This window comes from Lutjanus erythropterus, chromosome 2 (genome assembly GCF_056507025.1).
Source record: "Lutjanus erythropterus isolate fLutEry1 chromosome 2, fLutEry1.hap2, whole genome shotgun sequence".
Classification (NCBI taxonomy): domain Eukaryota; kingdom Metazoa; phylum Chordata; class Actinopteri; order Lutjaniformes; family Lutjanidae; genus Lutjanus; species Lutjanus erythropterus.
This window is the reverse complement of record NC_139318.1, coordinates 3,241,069-3,255,388: the sequence shown is the minus strand read 5'-3', so window position 1 is coordinate 3,255,388 and position 14,320 is coordinate 3,241,069. Positions and strand designations below refer to the sequence as shown.

Sequence of the window (14,320 nt, the reverse complement as noted above, 5' to 3'; positions counted from 1 at the left end):
TGCTCTGGTTTTGTTACCCCTTTATGACAGTAATCTGAATATCTTTGAGTTATGGGGAAAACAACACATTTAAAGATATCATCATGGGCTTAGAGGAACACATAACAAATATATAACATAAATATGTAAAGGTGCATGTGCCTTATCTACAATATATAATGGCAATAAATAAATCTAAAACTACAATATATAGAAAATAATGAATAGAAATATGAGAATGAATGTAAAATTATGAACAAAATATATATATTGATTATAACTGTTATAATCCTTTGACCAGCTACTAAAGCGGTTTTGCCTCCTGAATGGGCATGGACCCTGTAACATTTGTAAACAAAAACCTGTCTATGGCCCCGTGGTCCCCCTACTTCTGGCGCGACTTATTTACGCCCCTGCACAGAGCGAACGCGGGGCCAAGGATTCCAGTGCAAAAATGGGGCTTGTTTTTGTTCACATCCTTGTGTCTTAAGTACCACGCTAGGCTGGTAACGCTTTAAACAGTGGCTGGAAAAAAAAAAAAACAGACTTCATGTCCAGTCCACTCTGTGTGTGTGTGTGGGTGTCCCAAGAACGCGCACGCAGGAAGTTCCTATCCTGTCGAGAGCGCGAGATATGACGTAAGTTGCTTGCCGCGCAGTGATGATGGCGGTGCGTGAACGCGCAGTAAAAGTAATGGCTGCTCTGGATCGGCGGGTGCCTAGCCTCGATGATTTCGTGGGTCAAAGCTGGACTGCCTGGGCCGAGTGGGCCGGTGTGACCGCGGCGGAGGGTAAGGAAGCACATTGACGCAAACACCGGCGGCTGCGAAGCCGTTTGAGCGCAGCAGCGGGCTTTATTCTCGTGGAAACGGAGCGCAGAGCTAACCATGTTACCCAAACAAAGACCCTGCCGGGTCCTAGCGCTGGGTGGGTAACATGTTGCTCTCTCCCTGCTCCCACTGCATACGCTGTCTTCAAGAACAAATAAGTGTTAGTTACTCAGATACAGCCAGTATGGTGTGTGTATGACGGCTGCGGCCCTGAAACAAGCTGCCAGTGGTTGAAAGACGCGGCTCATTTGACTGAAGTGAGCCGGGCAGCGGTGGCATCAGAACGGAAGGAGGCTAGTGTGAATGGTCGGGCGAGCAACTTCTTGCCGTGGAAAGCTAGGCTAGCTAGCTAGCAAGCGAGCCAGACTAGCCGTTGACGACGAGGCAGTTAGCTTTAGCATGCTAATGCTAGCAGTAGCAGCAGCAGGAGGATTGAGAGTAGACACCGGTGACGGAGGAGGAGTCTGATGCTGTTGCCACCATGTAAACGCTGGCCCAGCCTTTGATACAGGCTAACGTTACTCTGTGTTCTTTTCGCTTCAGCTCAGTGTTCCCCTCTGACTGCCAGCACCACCGCCTCCATCTATCTCATATGATCATTCCTATATGCGACAGACAATCTCATATGTGTGGCTTGAGCCTAAAAAAGTGCTCCTGCCCTTCCCAGCTCTGAGTCTGTGCGTTCACTCATTGTCTGGCATCCCTCCAAGTGCTACTTTGTCCATAACTATCAAATAAAGTCCTCTTCCCGCACTCAATGCATATAGCTACTTATTGTTGTGATGACTGAAATGAGTAGAAGAAGACTGAACAGCAGCAGCAGCAGTCAGTGGAAGAGCAGTTGACCTGCAAATCAGTCCTTTATATAACACAGCTTAAGGGCCTGTGTATGGGCTGAATTTGTAGAGTAAGGTCAGGCTTTGTCTTGCTCATGAAGCGGATATACAACTTTTTGGAAAACATCTGACCTCTCAAAGGGCCTGTTGAACATGCTTGTCATGTGTGATGTTTCAGGGCCTGATGTGGACGACTGCAGCAAGAATGGCAAGAAGGCTGCAGAGGCCATGTCCCTCAGTAAGGAGGGTAAGTGTTTATACTGTCATCTACAAGATATATGTAAAAACACGAGACTTGATTGATCATCTTTACTTGAAATTCTCAGCATACATACTGACCGTACATCCTCAATCAACTGTACCTCAGCTTTGCTCTTGCCCAGAGACACTGAGTAAATGGAGGTACTCTCTCATGGATACTAGGGTGAATATCAAAATGATAGTTTGGATTATTTAAAGTGGAGTTGCATGAGGCACTTATTCAAGTAGATAGTGATCGGCACGCCTCCAGTTTGGAGAAAGAGAGGAGTGCCAGCACAGAAACTAAGCAATGAACTGCTGTGAACAGGGTCAGGAGCAAAATTGATGTTAGCCACCTAAAAAAAAATCAATATTAAGTAATAAGTGTATGCTATATTTCAAATATTCTCACTGCTTTACCTTGCAATCACCCAACCTTTTCTGATGTGAAACTGCCATCATATAAGCCAAATTTCACTCTCTCCAAAGCAACCAGACTCCACTGGTGAAATCAGTAATCTTACCTTGCAGAACATGAGAGTTGCTGGTCTACCACTGCCCTGATCTGTTAGTTAGTTAGTTTGTGTTGTTGTATGACTTTGGTGTTTTAAAAGGATTGTTTAGATTCACGAAAGTCGCACAATAACACATAAAAACAACCACTCCCATGTTCTGCAAGGTAAAACAAAAAATTTCTTTCAATGACTCTGGTTAATGAGGAGAGAGCCACATTTGCCTGATATAATGGCAGTTTCCTGTCAAAAAGGCTGTTTGATCTCAAAGTAAAGTGGTGAATATATTCTAAATATAGCCTGCACTTAAACTTTTTGATTTTTTTTAAGGTGCTTAAATTCCGTTTTCCTGCTGACTCTGTCCACCACAGTACATTGCTTAGCTTCTATGCATTAACAGCACAACAAATTGAGGGTACATAAATGTTTGCACAGATCCTACATATACACCCCCAGATCATGAAATCTGTCATTCAGACCTTAGCAGACCCTCGTGCACTCACAGCCATTCAAAGCAAAATACCCACTGTACATTGCTTAGCTTCATAGACCAGTACTCCTGCTGGTTCTTCAAACTCGGGGTATGCCAAACGCCATCCACTGTAAGTAATACACTGACTATGGAGAAGTACCTCATACAACCACACTTAAAATAAAATCTGAACTGTCCTTTTAAAGCTTGGCTGTATTTTGCTTCAGCTCCTTCTGGCACCTGGCCTGGCTGTGTGTAGTAGCAGCAGCTCTTTTTGTCTGTGCATGTCAGAGCATGACATGATAAATCAAAGACAGTACCTTCATAGTATGTGTGTCTGTGTGTAAGTATGTTCACCTTCTCACAGTGATACTGCCTCTACATCACATGGGAATATCTTAGTTTACTTTACTCTTTGTTTTGTGCCAGTTCATTTTTTTAGAGAAATCCAGAAATTGCTAGATCAATATCCATTCATCCCATCCCATCCTATCCCATCCCATCCATTACCTATACCTGTTCATTCTGTTCAGGGTCATGAAGAGAGGGGTCTAACACATGGGGCAGGAGGTGGGGTACACCATGAACAGGCCACAAGTCTATCACATTCTGAAGTTGTCCTAGCCTGCAGGTCTTTGGACTATGGGAGATAGGGATGCCACAATACCGGAAATGTAGTAGTTGCTTCTCGATACTCATTTTGATACCATGGTAAGAAAAAAATGTAAAAATCCCACATACATATTTTGATGACTGGGTTACAGACTGAATGGTAAGGAGACAGGACGTTCTTCTACTATTACAACAATGTTACATTATGTTAGCCTAAACACAGTAGCTTTTAGTCATTGCAGAAGTCATGGAACATATATATATATATGCGTGTGTGTGTGTGTGTATATATATATATATATATATATATATATATATATATATATATACATATATATAAAGTTTGCAACTTTGTTAAGGAAGTGAAAGTCATGCACCAGCTGGATGTCTGTCTTTGAGTAGCTTTGCTAAGTTGGAAGTGTTCATCCCTTTATCTTGAAAGTTCAAAGGCAGGTTAGTGATCCCAGATGATCTGCCTAAAATGCAAAGTGCTTCCATACACGACTCTTACGAATTGATTCCACCAGACACGACAGCATCATGTTGTGACTGCGCCATGTGCATGCAGGTGATCACAACCTGTTCATGCAACGTTTTTGATTCCACCAGCAATGCTGCAGCGCCTCCACTCAGCTCCACTTTAAAAGTCTGTTCTTGACAGATGCCTTGTCAGTCTGCACAGAGCAGATCAAGCAGCTAGGCAGGATGTCAGACAAAAATAACATGGGAGACTTTTGTCAATTTTCAAAATGAAAGACCCTGTGCAGACTAGCAATCATAAAAACAGGCTGAAATTAAATAAACTATTTAACTACGTAACTATTATCCATGGTAGATGCACTCAGAACAAGGAAAGAGGGCCAAATCAACAAAATATGAGTAAGGCAACATAATCAGGCGGGAAAATCCCTCTCCTCTGAAACGCTGCTGGTTGGACTTGCAGCTGTATAGAGGACCGATCAAAACTGTTGCGCTGACGTGCAGCACCCAGTGGAATCATTGGGTCACTGTTTTTCATTTTGATGAGTCAAGGAGGAGCTGTTACTGCAGCTGCTCTCGCCACATTCTTCAGCGCATCATTGCTCTTCTTCTTTGTCAGTGTTTAATGGCAGACTAGAACACTAGTAAGTGTATATGCTAACCTCTCCCGGTCCAAAAGAATTACATCTCCAGTGCACACAGTACCTGTGGTATTGTAGGAGATCGAGCACCGTCATGTTTGCAGAATTTTGGCATCAACTTGGTATGTTAACATTGGTTGTCATGACGTCTCTATGTGACAGCGTTGGCGTGTGTAAGGATGTTCACCTTCTCACACTCATGTTGCATCTACATCACATGGGAATAACTGCCAAATCAAGATGATGATTAAGAAGAATGAGCTGTATGCTTTTTTGTACTTAACACATATATACAGAGGGATTTGTGTCAGTTCATGTTTTACAGAAATCCAAAATTTGCCTGATCAATATCCATCCATTACCTATACATGCTTATTCTGTGCAGGGGACACAAAGTCACAAATTGACCTCACCCCTCAGCCTGTTGACTGAGGGAGGAAAACCAGTCAGACAGTGAGCTTGTTACCGATCACAAGTGGACAGCTGAGTGCAAGTGTGAATGCACCCAAGATGTACTGAGATCGGACTGCGCAAACCGCATTCAAACATAGTCTTGGGTACATGTGACCACAATCTTTCAGCAGTGTTTGGACTCTCTTACTTCCCAGGATAAACAGTGCATGTTTGTAATCACACAAATAACCACAATATCCCCAGACTGCTTAAAAGAAATCACACGATTTAGAGATTTGTTGAGTTAGGAGAAACTTTATTAACTAATGAAATGCTGTCTGTGACAGATTGATATTTTAGACCTTCTTGTAAATTCAGCAAATGCGACACATTAAATTATTTATTTCTTTGTGTAAAAAACATTGTGTCCATTTGTCCCAGTGTGTTGGATATTGCGATTGAGCTGCCAGTTAAACACAACATGTTTTGGAAGTGTTTATTTGCACGTAGAGCAGAGAAGTGAAACTGCTCAGGCAGATTCTTAATCGCTTGTGCCTTCTTGTTAATTCTGCATTAAATGCAACACATTAAGTTGTTTGTTTCTTTCTAAAAAAAAAACAGTGTGTTGCTGTGTAGAGCAGACAGGTGATATGCTCTCTCCTTACTCTCTCTGTTATTAATACTCTTCATCATCATCTGATGTGAAAACTGACAGCACAGGTAAAATATGAGGCTCATGTAGGCTGAAAGACAAGTTTGGTGTGGCGCTTAACCAAAAAAAAAAAAAAGAATCTTTGTATTGAACGTCCAAACAGACAGTAGTGGAGATTCATGTTATTCATATGACAAACAAGACGCATCTCAAGATACACTATTTTTGAAGGATGCCAAATCAGTTTGCACACAGCAGATCGAGCGTGCAGGAAGTCAGACACAGGAAAAAGTAGAGAGAGTACTGTCAATTTTCAAAATAAAAGACCCTGTACAGACTCGTGATCATAAGGACAGGCACTTACTTTACTATGTAGTGCCATTAAAAAGCACAAAGAGCAAGGAAAGAGAACCAAATCAACACAATCTGAGCAAGTAAACATAATCAGGTGGTCAGAATGCTCTGCCACTGAAACGCTACTGGTGGGGGCTGCAGACGTGTGGAGGATGGATCAAAACCGTGGTGCCGATATGCTGTGCCCAGTGGAATCAACCAGTAAGGCCTCATTCAGATAAAATCTGGCTTTTAGCCGCACAACTGCAGCCAGAGCCAGATGTTGAAGCTGCGTACACGAAATACATCAGGACAAAACTAAAGAGGACGATCATGAACTTTGCCTTGATACTGTCTGTTTCAGCTAGATTTCTGGCTGACTGTAGAGAAATTCTGATTGCTGGACAGTATTTGGTCACCATATCCGCCTCTGATGCTTGTTTATCAAAAATCTTGTTGTCTTAATACTTTGTGAAAGCACCAGTAGTTGTCCCTACAGTATTATGGTCAAAAATATTTGACTTGTCCACAATGCCTAGCCCTCCAGTTGGGTAGTTTAAGTTAGAGCAAAACACAATTTTCTATAAGATCATCATACATTTGCACTATTTACAGTATGTTGTTTTAGAAATGTGTATATCAAGTTATATATCATATTGCAGTGTTGACTAAAAATATTTAGTAGGTTGCCCAGCCTAACAACTGTCCACTTATGATTGGATTACCAAAGATGTATGTAAATACCAGTTCTGACCAGCCACAGTGTGAAAGCATCCAAACTCCAAGACACGGCGAGAGGGAGATGGCCCCACGGCTAACTGCTGCACCTACACACACACACCAAAACACAATGGCTTGTGTAGTGAAAATTGTTCAATTTAAATATATATACACACATACATATATATATATATATATATATATATATTTTTTTTTTTTTTTCCATTCATTTGAGGTAACAATTCATATGAAAGTGTCATAACAGAACTTGGATTTAGATAGCTCATCTATTCAGTTGAGTAATCCCCTAAAACTTCTGTATGTTGCTTTCTATTAGGGGTGTCCCGATCCGATATCAGCCAAAAAACGAGTATCGGATTTTATCGGACTGCATCTAAAATCTCCGATAAGCAGTCCATTTTCCGCTCCAGCACTTCTATCCATAGGTGACTCTGGTTGCTGCCTGTTGTTCTCTGTTTGAGTAACATCACTTGATCAAGCCTTTTCTAACATTCCACACTACAAAATAAGTAATAAAAGTATGTATGATTCGTGTTGATATCGTATCGGATCGATCGGTATCGGCCAAGGCTGCAATATCGGTATCGTATCGGAAGTGAAAAAGTTGTATCGACTTTCTATCCACATATTATTGTAAATAAAGTGAAGTAATCAAATAAATAAGTACAACTAAATAGGACATGTAGGCATATTCTCAGGATCAGACCCAAAATAAAAACAATATGTCAACACATTAGTAAAAGAGAAGAAAAACAAAAATGAAATAATAAAATAAAATTCTAACTTCCATCTATACTACATAAATCATAAATTTTACTTTGTGAATTTTCACCTTGTGTGTTTCCTAGTTGATGATGTCAGATTCTGGGAGGTTGGGAACACTGTAGGTTATTAAATGACATTTTCCTGCAGAAAACTGATGTCACAGGTATTTTCTACCAGTGTTGACCAGCTGTGACATCTTTCCACAATGCAGCAATCATCCCTGCCTTTGTCACAAATTGACATTGCCATGTTACTTCCCCTGTATGTCCCCTCATTACTCCTCATCTCCCCTCTCCTGCCAGACATGTCCATCTTCGGCCTCTACCCCGGCCACGATGACTTCTACCTGGTGGTGTGCAGCCACTGTGGCCAGGTGGTGAAGCCGCAGGCGTTTGAAAAGCACTGCGAGCGAAGGCACGGCCCCCTGGCCAAGCTGTACGCCCGACTGCGCTCTCCCACCCCTGCACCCCAGCCCCAGCAGAGGCCCCACCACGGCCACTCTCCTTCCCATGGGACCAACGCTGCTTCCGCTTCATCCTGGGAGGGCCGCGGCCAGGGGGTCGGGCAGCTGCGGGCAGCCCCACCTTCGCCTTCCACCCCACCCCAGTACAGGCACTCCAAGAACTCCAAGGATGGAGTACGGTAAGGACAGAGTTGAACTTTGCAAGAAAATAGATTGAAACTTTGAAGAATGGAGTGTTTTCTGTGTTCTGATGCACCTAATGCAGTACATCTTTCAGTTTTCTTACATTTAAAACCTTTAGTTTGATTGGTTGTAGCGCTGAGAGATGTTTTTATAAAATGTAAAGAATAAAGGGCTGAATTTGATTAAATTATTAGTTCAACATTTTATTTAGAGTCTGATACCAATCATATGTCGGTCCAGTAAACTTGCTCTGTGCCAGAAAACACCTTTGTCTCAGGCAAGAATTCACAACTTCAAACAGTTTAAAAATGTGTTAGAAACCTACAAAATTACCTTAGATTTTTACAAAAACATTTAATCAGGCATGAAAAGGGTTAGCTATACCCTAAGGACCCTCTCTCTGATATATCATTGTATAAATTGCTGATATCAAGCACCCAAATTTAGGTGAAAAATTTTACTGCTTTTCATCTCAAAGAGATTTAATGGTCTGCAACTGAGATCATGTCATTACTATCATTTTTAAACAAGTTTTGGTGGCATTAGTTTGCAACTTTATGTATTACCTTTGTTGAATTTACAAGAGGGGAAAACTCAAACTCTTTTTTCAAAGTAAGTCTGGAGCCTATTTGCTGGCACCTCAAATTTCTTGCATAGGAATTACGCTTTGGAGGACAGAGATCGATCGAAATGAGTCTAATAATGAACACCTTTAAAAACAGCAGCTGTAAATGAGAGGCAAAGATCAGATCATGTATTGTCTGGATAATGGGGATGTCACGATTCTCCAAATTCACAATTCAATTTAAGATTGTCACAATTTGATTTGATTTTTTGATTCAAACATTTCTTGTGCTCTGATGATTATGCCATTGTTAGAATATCAAGTCTTTATTTTTAAAGATGAACAGAAAACTGTGGTTTACATATAGATCATTTAAAAAACTTGGGAAAAAAATTGGGAAATGTAGTCTTTATGGTATGGAGTGTGATATAACAGCTGGTAAGCTACTCTGTCGTCTTAAGTGGTGGTGGTGTATCTTTTTCTTCAGACACTCACTGGATGTTGCCAGTAGGTGGGGTGGAGAGAAAGAAAATACTGTGAAAATTTCCGATTCTGCCTTTGACATCAGTTACTGAAATTAAAAAGTCATTTCATTGATTGTTGATTTAATATCGAAAATTGTGACACCCCTACTGGTTAATGTATCTAGATACAGATCCCTTTTTAACACTGGGTGTAAATGGAGTGAGAGTCCAGCCTCAAAGGTCTTCACTTGTTTTAATTCACTAAATTAGAATGGAAAGACTGTCTGCAGAGAAAAGAACAAATACAAAGAAAGAAATATTAATACTGGTGACATGAACAGATTGCACTGAATTAATTTATATGAACAATTTCTTTACTGACCAATACATGCGGTCTCTGACTGATCTCGACCAATCATATCAAAGACAAAAAACTAAAAGAGGCAGGCTCATGGAACACAGTTAGGATAATATTTGCTTTAAAAAGTAAATTTTGTTTTGAAGCCATAAAGCTAACTTTGGTCTCGCCCTCTCTCTTCATTGCCCAGACATTCCCCACTGGAGAAGTCGTCCCACAGCAGCCACACAGAGTCATCAGTATTCAAGCAGCCACCACCTCTGGAGCCTCCCATGAGCTCTCCACCTCCATCACTCAGAGATCCGCCCTGGCCGCACGGAGGCACCCCGCCTGGTAGACCTTCACCCAGTGACAGGCCCCCCACCCAGAGCCAGAGGAAGGACTCCTCTCTGGCCTCTGCGGTGCCAGGCCACCGGATCCCAAGACCCTACAACAAAGTGGCCTCCAGTGAGTACGAATAGATGATTAAAGGTTGGGTGCTTGTCATGTTATCATGTTTACCTGCTAAATATTCATGGTTCTCTTTCTCCACACTGAAAGTCTTTAAGAGGAAGTTATAATATTTAATTAAAACTGTACATTATCATGATAGTAACACTTGTGCAAGAATTAGAGTTTATGGTCTTGACAATAAGAGTATTTAACCCTGATTTCCCTGAAGCGGAGTATTAATTTCAGATTATGTGTGGCTCTGTAGTAGTTATATGGAAGTCTACTGGTTTGACTTGTTTCTGCTCAGTAAGAGTCAAAGAACCACAGCACATGACAAGTTTTGTTTGCTATGATCATACGTGTGAACCACCCAGCAAAATGGGCCTCTACCAACTTTACTAGGTGTTGAGACCAGAATGACTGTGGAAGCTGCATTAATATAGAGGTGTAACAATTAGTGTTCGATCTGTGAGTTTGAAGGCTTCTCATCTGCCAAAACATTGCAGTGCAGTTTATAATACCATGAGACAGGATTTTAGAACTTGTAAAGGTATAAATCTTTTTATTTTCATTTCATAATGACAAAGTAAACGGTGGACTTGACATGTTTAATAGTCATTCTACCAGAAATGGGCATGTGCTTGTATTTGATTGGTTCATTCAGGTTCAACTGACCCTGTGGTTTGCTGGTCTGCATCTGCATCCCTGCGGTACAGCAGAGTAAACTCACTGAAATAATGACAGTGGGTTGTGTTTGTGTTTTTTCAGGTAGAGTTAAAGGGAAAATTCACCACATTTCATGTGAATGCCCAGTCACTGTTGATGGGTAATGTAGTCAGTTGAAGCAGTCTGCTATACTGATCAAGAAAACTTAGTTATCCTGCTGCAAAATCAGTTGTTCTTCCTGAATCCAGTGATGTCACAGTAGTGTTGTTGGCATCAACAGGGTCTGACATTAACAATGATCTGTGGCCAAATATTCCATATAGGTGGTACCCTGTGGCCACCAAGTTTTATCTCCATACTGTGAGTTCACCAACACAAGGTTCCAGTTCCACAAACATCCCATCTCCCTCCCGCCTTTAGTTCAACATTCTGTGAAAATGGAGAACAGTACTTGTTGCTGGATAGCCCCTGATATGGTGGGGCTAGGCCTACACAATTTGGTACAAAAGTCATACTGTAATTATTCACTGAAATTGCAATGTGCAGCATGATTAGTAGAAATGATCATGCATTACAATTTTCATGTACACTGAAAGGAAACTATTTGTGATGATGTGATATTTATTGAGGTCTGTACCAAGCAAACATGTTTTCTTTGACCTGGAGAACAAGATTTGAAGGCCAGGGCATCTCTATGGCACTTTAATACCTTGTATTATAATGTTTATATGTATATTTTCACATACAATTTTCCTTTTTTAAAAAAAATTGCAATTTGTTTCTCTGATTTGATATTGCACTTGGCCATATTGCGATTTAATTGCAATTAAAATTAGTTGTGCAGCCCTAGTTGGAGCTATTGGAGTCTGGGTTTACAACGCCTACTCAAACTGCTAACACCATCCTTACAAAAGAACCACAAACATTAGAGGCTTGGTGGCCTTGGTATTAGCATTTATCCAAGATCTAGGAAGAACTACAGACTATTTCAACTTGGATTTGTCATCTCCTCCTCTGGCAGGGGGCATGCTTGATGAGTATTTTTGTTGTTGCTGTGGTCAAAGTTGGCATGCTATGCATCCTGGTACATGTAGGCACTGCTGCCACTGCTTCACGAGCATGAGAACTCAGTTTTCCTGGACAATATATCCGCACTGACATCAACACTGACTGGACATCCACATTAAAATTTGGCAAATTTCCCTTTAATGTCTATCTGAGCGCAGGCTGAGCACGTTGGCAGTGTAGTAGCATCGGTTTTCAGTCTATACATGATGCATTCAGGGACTGAGGGAGAGTACTGCTGCCTACATTTTTGCAGCACTCAGAGCCTAATACACAATCATTGTAGTTCTGTGCATAAAACAGAGGAGAATAGATTTGAAGCCAAAGAGACGCTTCAGGATTATGGGTGTGAACTGTGACTGTAAACAGCTTGTGTAGATGGCTGTATTGATTAAAGAAGCAGCGTATCTTCACCGAAGGGCAGCTGAAAATCAAGTGATCAAAAACACAGAGGATTCTTGAATTCCGTCTTGTAGAAGACGCTCTGCTGTAAATCTATAAAATCTGTAAATGTTAGTTGTTTTTTTTTTAAAACAATCCCAGTGTTTTTTTTGTTTGCATTACTGGCAGCATTGTGTGGGAGTATAGAGATATTGACATGTTTTTATTTTTGGTTGACTGTGTGATGATGTCACTGAGATGCTCTGTGTGTGTGTCCTCAGAGAGGGAGTGTGACTTGGACAAACACTGCGGCGTCCTTGACCCCGACAGGAAGAAAGTGTGCACTCGCCTCCTGACATGCAATGTAAGCTCCAAACGCACACACACACACTCAGCTTCACAAGGCTAATGGCCCACCTCCTCTGTCTCAGTCTCCTTTCTTTGCGGTTTTTCTGTCTCATTTCTCTCTTTTTCTCTCTCTGTTTTCTCTGTGTGGTTCGCCAAAAGGTTGAGAGGCTTAATTTCAGCATCTGTTTCTGTCCCTTTTGCTTTTGACCCAATTAGTATACATCAGAGCAGGAAAGTAGGTTGTGAGTTTGTGGTCTCGTCATTACTCAGACAACAGCAAACAAGTCAGATAACATCTTTGATGTTGTGCCTGCATCAGATACTTGACAGCAAGCAGATTTTTTTCTTTGTTAGAAAGCTTTTTAAAAATACACGAAGTGCAGATTCTAGACGACTAACTGTGGTTTACATAAATGGCAAGTGAGACAGATTTTTAGAAAAATATCATTTTTATTTTGTTACTAATTCGATAGTTGTTTGAGGTACTACAAATGTGTGACAAATTACTGTAAAATCCAACATTAAGTGTCACTGTAAGGTGTTGTTGCACCACCAGCCTCCAGAACAGCTCCACTGCTCCTTGTGTTTGATTCTCTGAGTCTCTGGAAATCTAACGGAGGGATCAGTGTTATGCTTTTAAATAATATCCACTCATTTAGTCTTGTGATGATGATGGTGGGAGAATGCTGTCTAACATGTTGCTCCAAAGCCTCCTGTAGGTGTGTATAGCATCATTTCACACAGTTTTCTTCCTCTTAAAACCATTTGGTGAACCATCATATCCTGTATGGAGTTTGATACTGTCACAATACCTGGATGCTGAGTCAATGTGTATTGCAATTCTTATGAACTGCGATTCAATATTACAATTTTTGTTTGCTTTTTTAGAACTAGACAATGAAAAATTTGAATCACACACTGAATATCACAATTCATATTTCTAAAAAGCTGCGCATCACACGTAGGTCAGTCTCTTTTTATGTTGATGTCAGCAGCATCCTTGCTACACTGCTTATGAAAGTGGTAAATAAAATACTGTTTTTCCTTATCTGTTCCTGCTCATCAAGCTGGTGCCATCAGAAAATAAAAACAAGATGTTATGCCAAATTGAATAGAACTGCAAAACCACACAAAAAGCATTTAAAATGAACATCCTTCACATCTGAAATTGCACTTTGAAACTGCACTTTTAAGTCTGAGTTTTGACCCTTTGAGGTTGCTGTAGTTGGTCAGTGTGGAGTATTGAAGTCAGAGTAACAGATTGAGTTAGCAATGTGAAATCAGCATCTACTTCTTTGCTTCCACAGATCTTATGTTAAGCATTTAAAGTCAAATGGATTAGTGTAAGATAATATTACTACGGTCATGATGCTAATTTCCATTTCTGTGTCAATGGGAATTCCCATTACATGTTAGCATCATGCTAATGGATTAAGTGCTAGTTATTTATCAATTTAGGAATGGTTAAAAAAAAGGATACTTAAAATAATCTTTTTTTTTTCCTCCCTGCCCTCCTATCTAATTTTTGGTGGTTTTGATACGATGACTCTACAGAGGATTGTGATCTTATTGGCTGTTGAGGAATTTTTGTAATAAGCCAAGAAAAAATCACTCACAGTTTCTGTTGGATCTGCTGTCACATCAGTATTAAACAAACCGGACAGTATATTTTCTCTATTTTCTTTTGTAAGTCTATCTGTTCGTGTCCAAAGGCATTTTGATCTGAGCCCATTAATACGACCCCTTGGCATTCAGAAATGAACTGAGAGACTCCAGACTAATTCACATTTGTAACTTGGTTTGGTGATGCAGGGCTTTGTATGGGAGGAAAATCTCACCAAAATGTAATTTCAACAATTATTGACATATTGACTTTTTAAAGAGACATTTAACCCCTAAATATAACAGAT

General features: G+C 40.6%; 1 protein-coding gene across 1 annotated transcript in view; it reads left to right on the top strand.

The window, feature by feature from the left end:
* Positions 1–612: 612 nt before the first annotated feature.
* atxn7l2a (ataxin 7-like 2a) overlaps positions 613–14,320 on the top strand; it is a 34,425-nt gene continuing 20,717 nt past the window's right edge. The window contains exons 1-5 of the mRNA XM_084726192.1: positions 613–769; positions 1,823–1,891; positions 7,788–8,127; positions 9,709–9,965; positions 12,344–12,426. Of these exons, the coding sequence (XP_084582318.1) occupies positions 640–769; positions 1,823–1,891; positions 7,788–8,127; positions 9,709–9,965; positions 12,344–12,426 (879 nt within the window). The 5' untranslated portion in view covers positions 613–639. The remainder of the gene's footprint in view (positions 770–1,822; positions 1,892–7,787; positions 8,128–9,708; positions 9,966–12,343; positions 12,427–14,320) is intronic.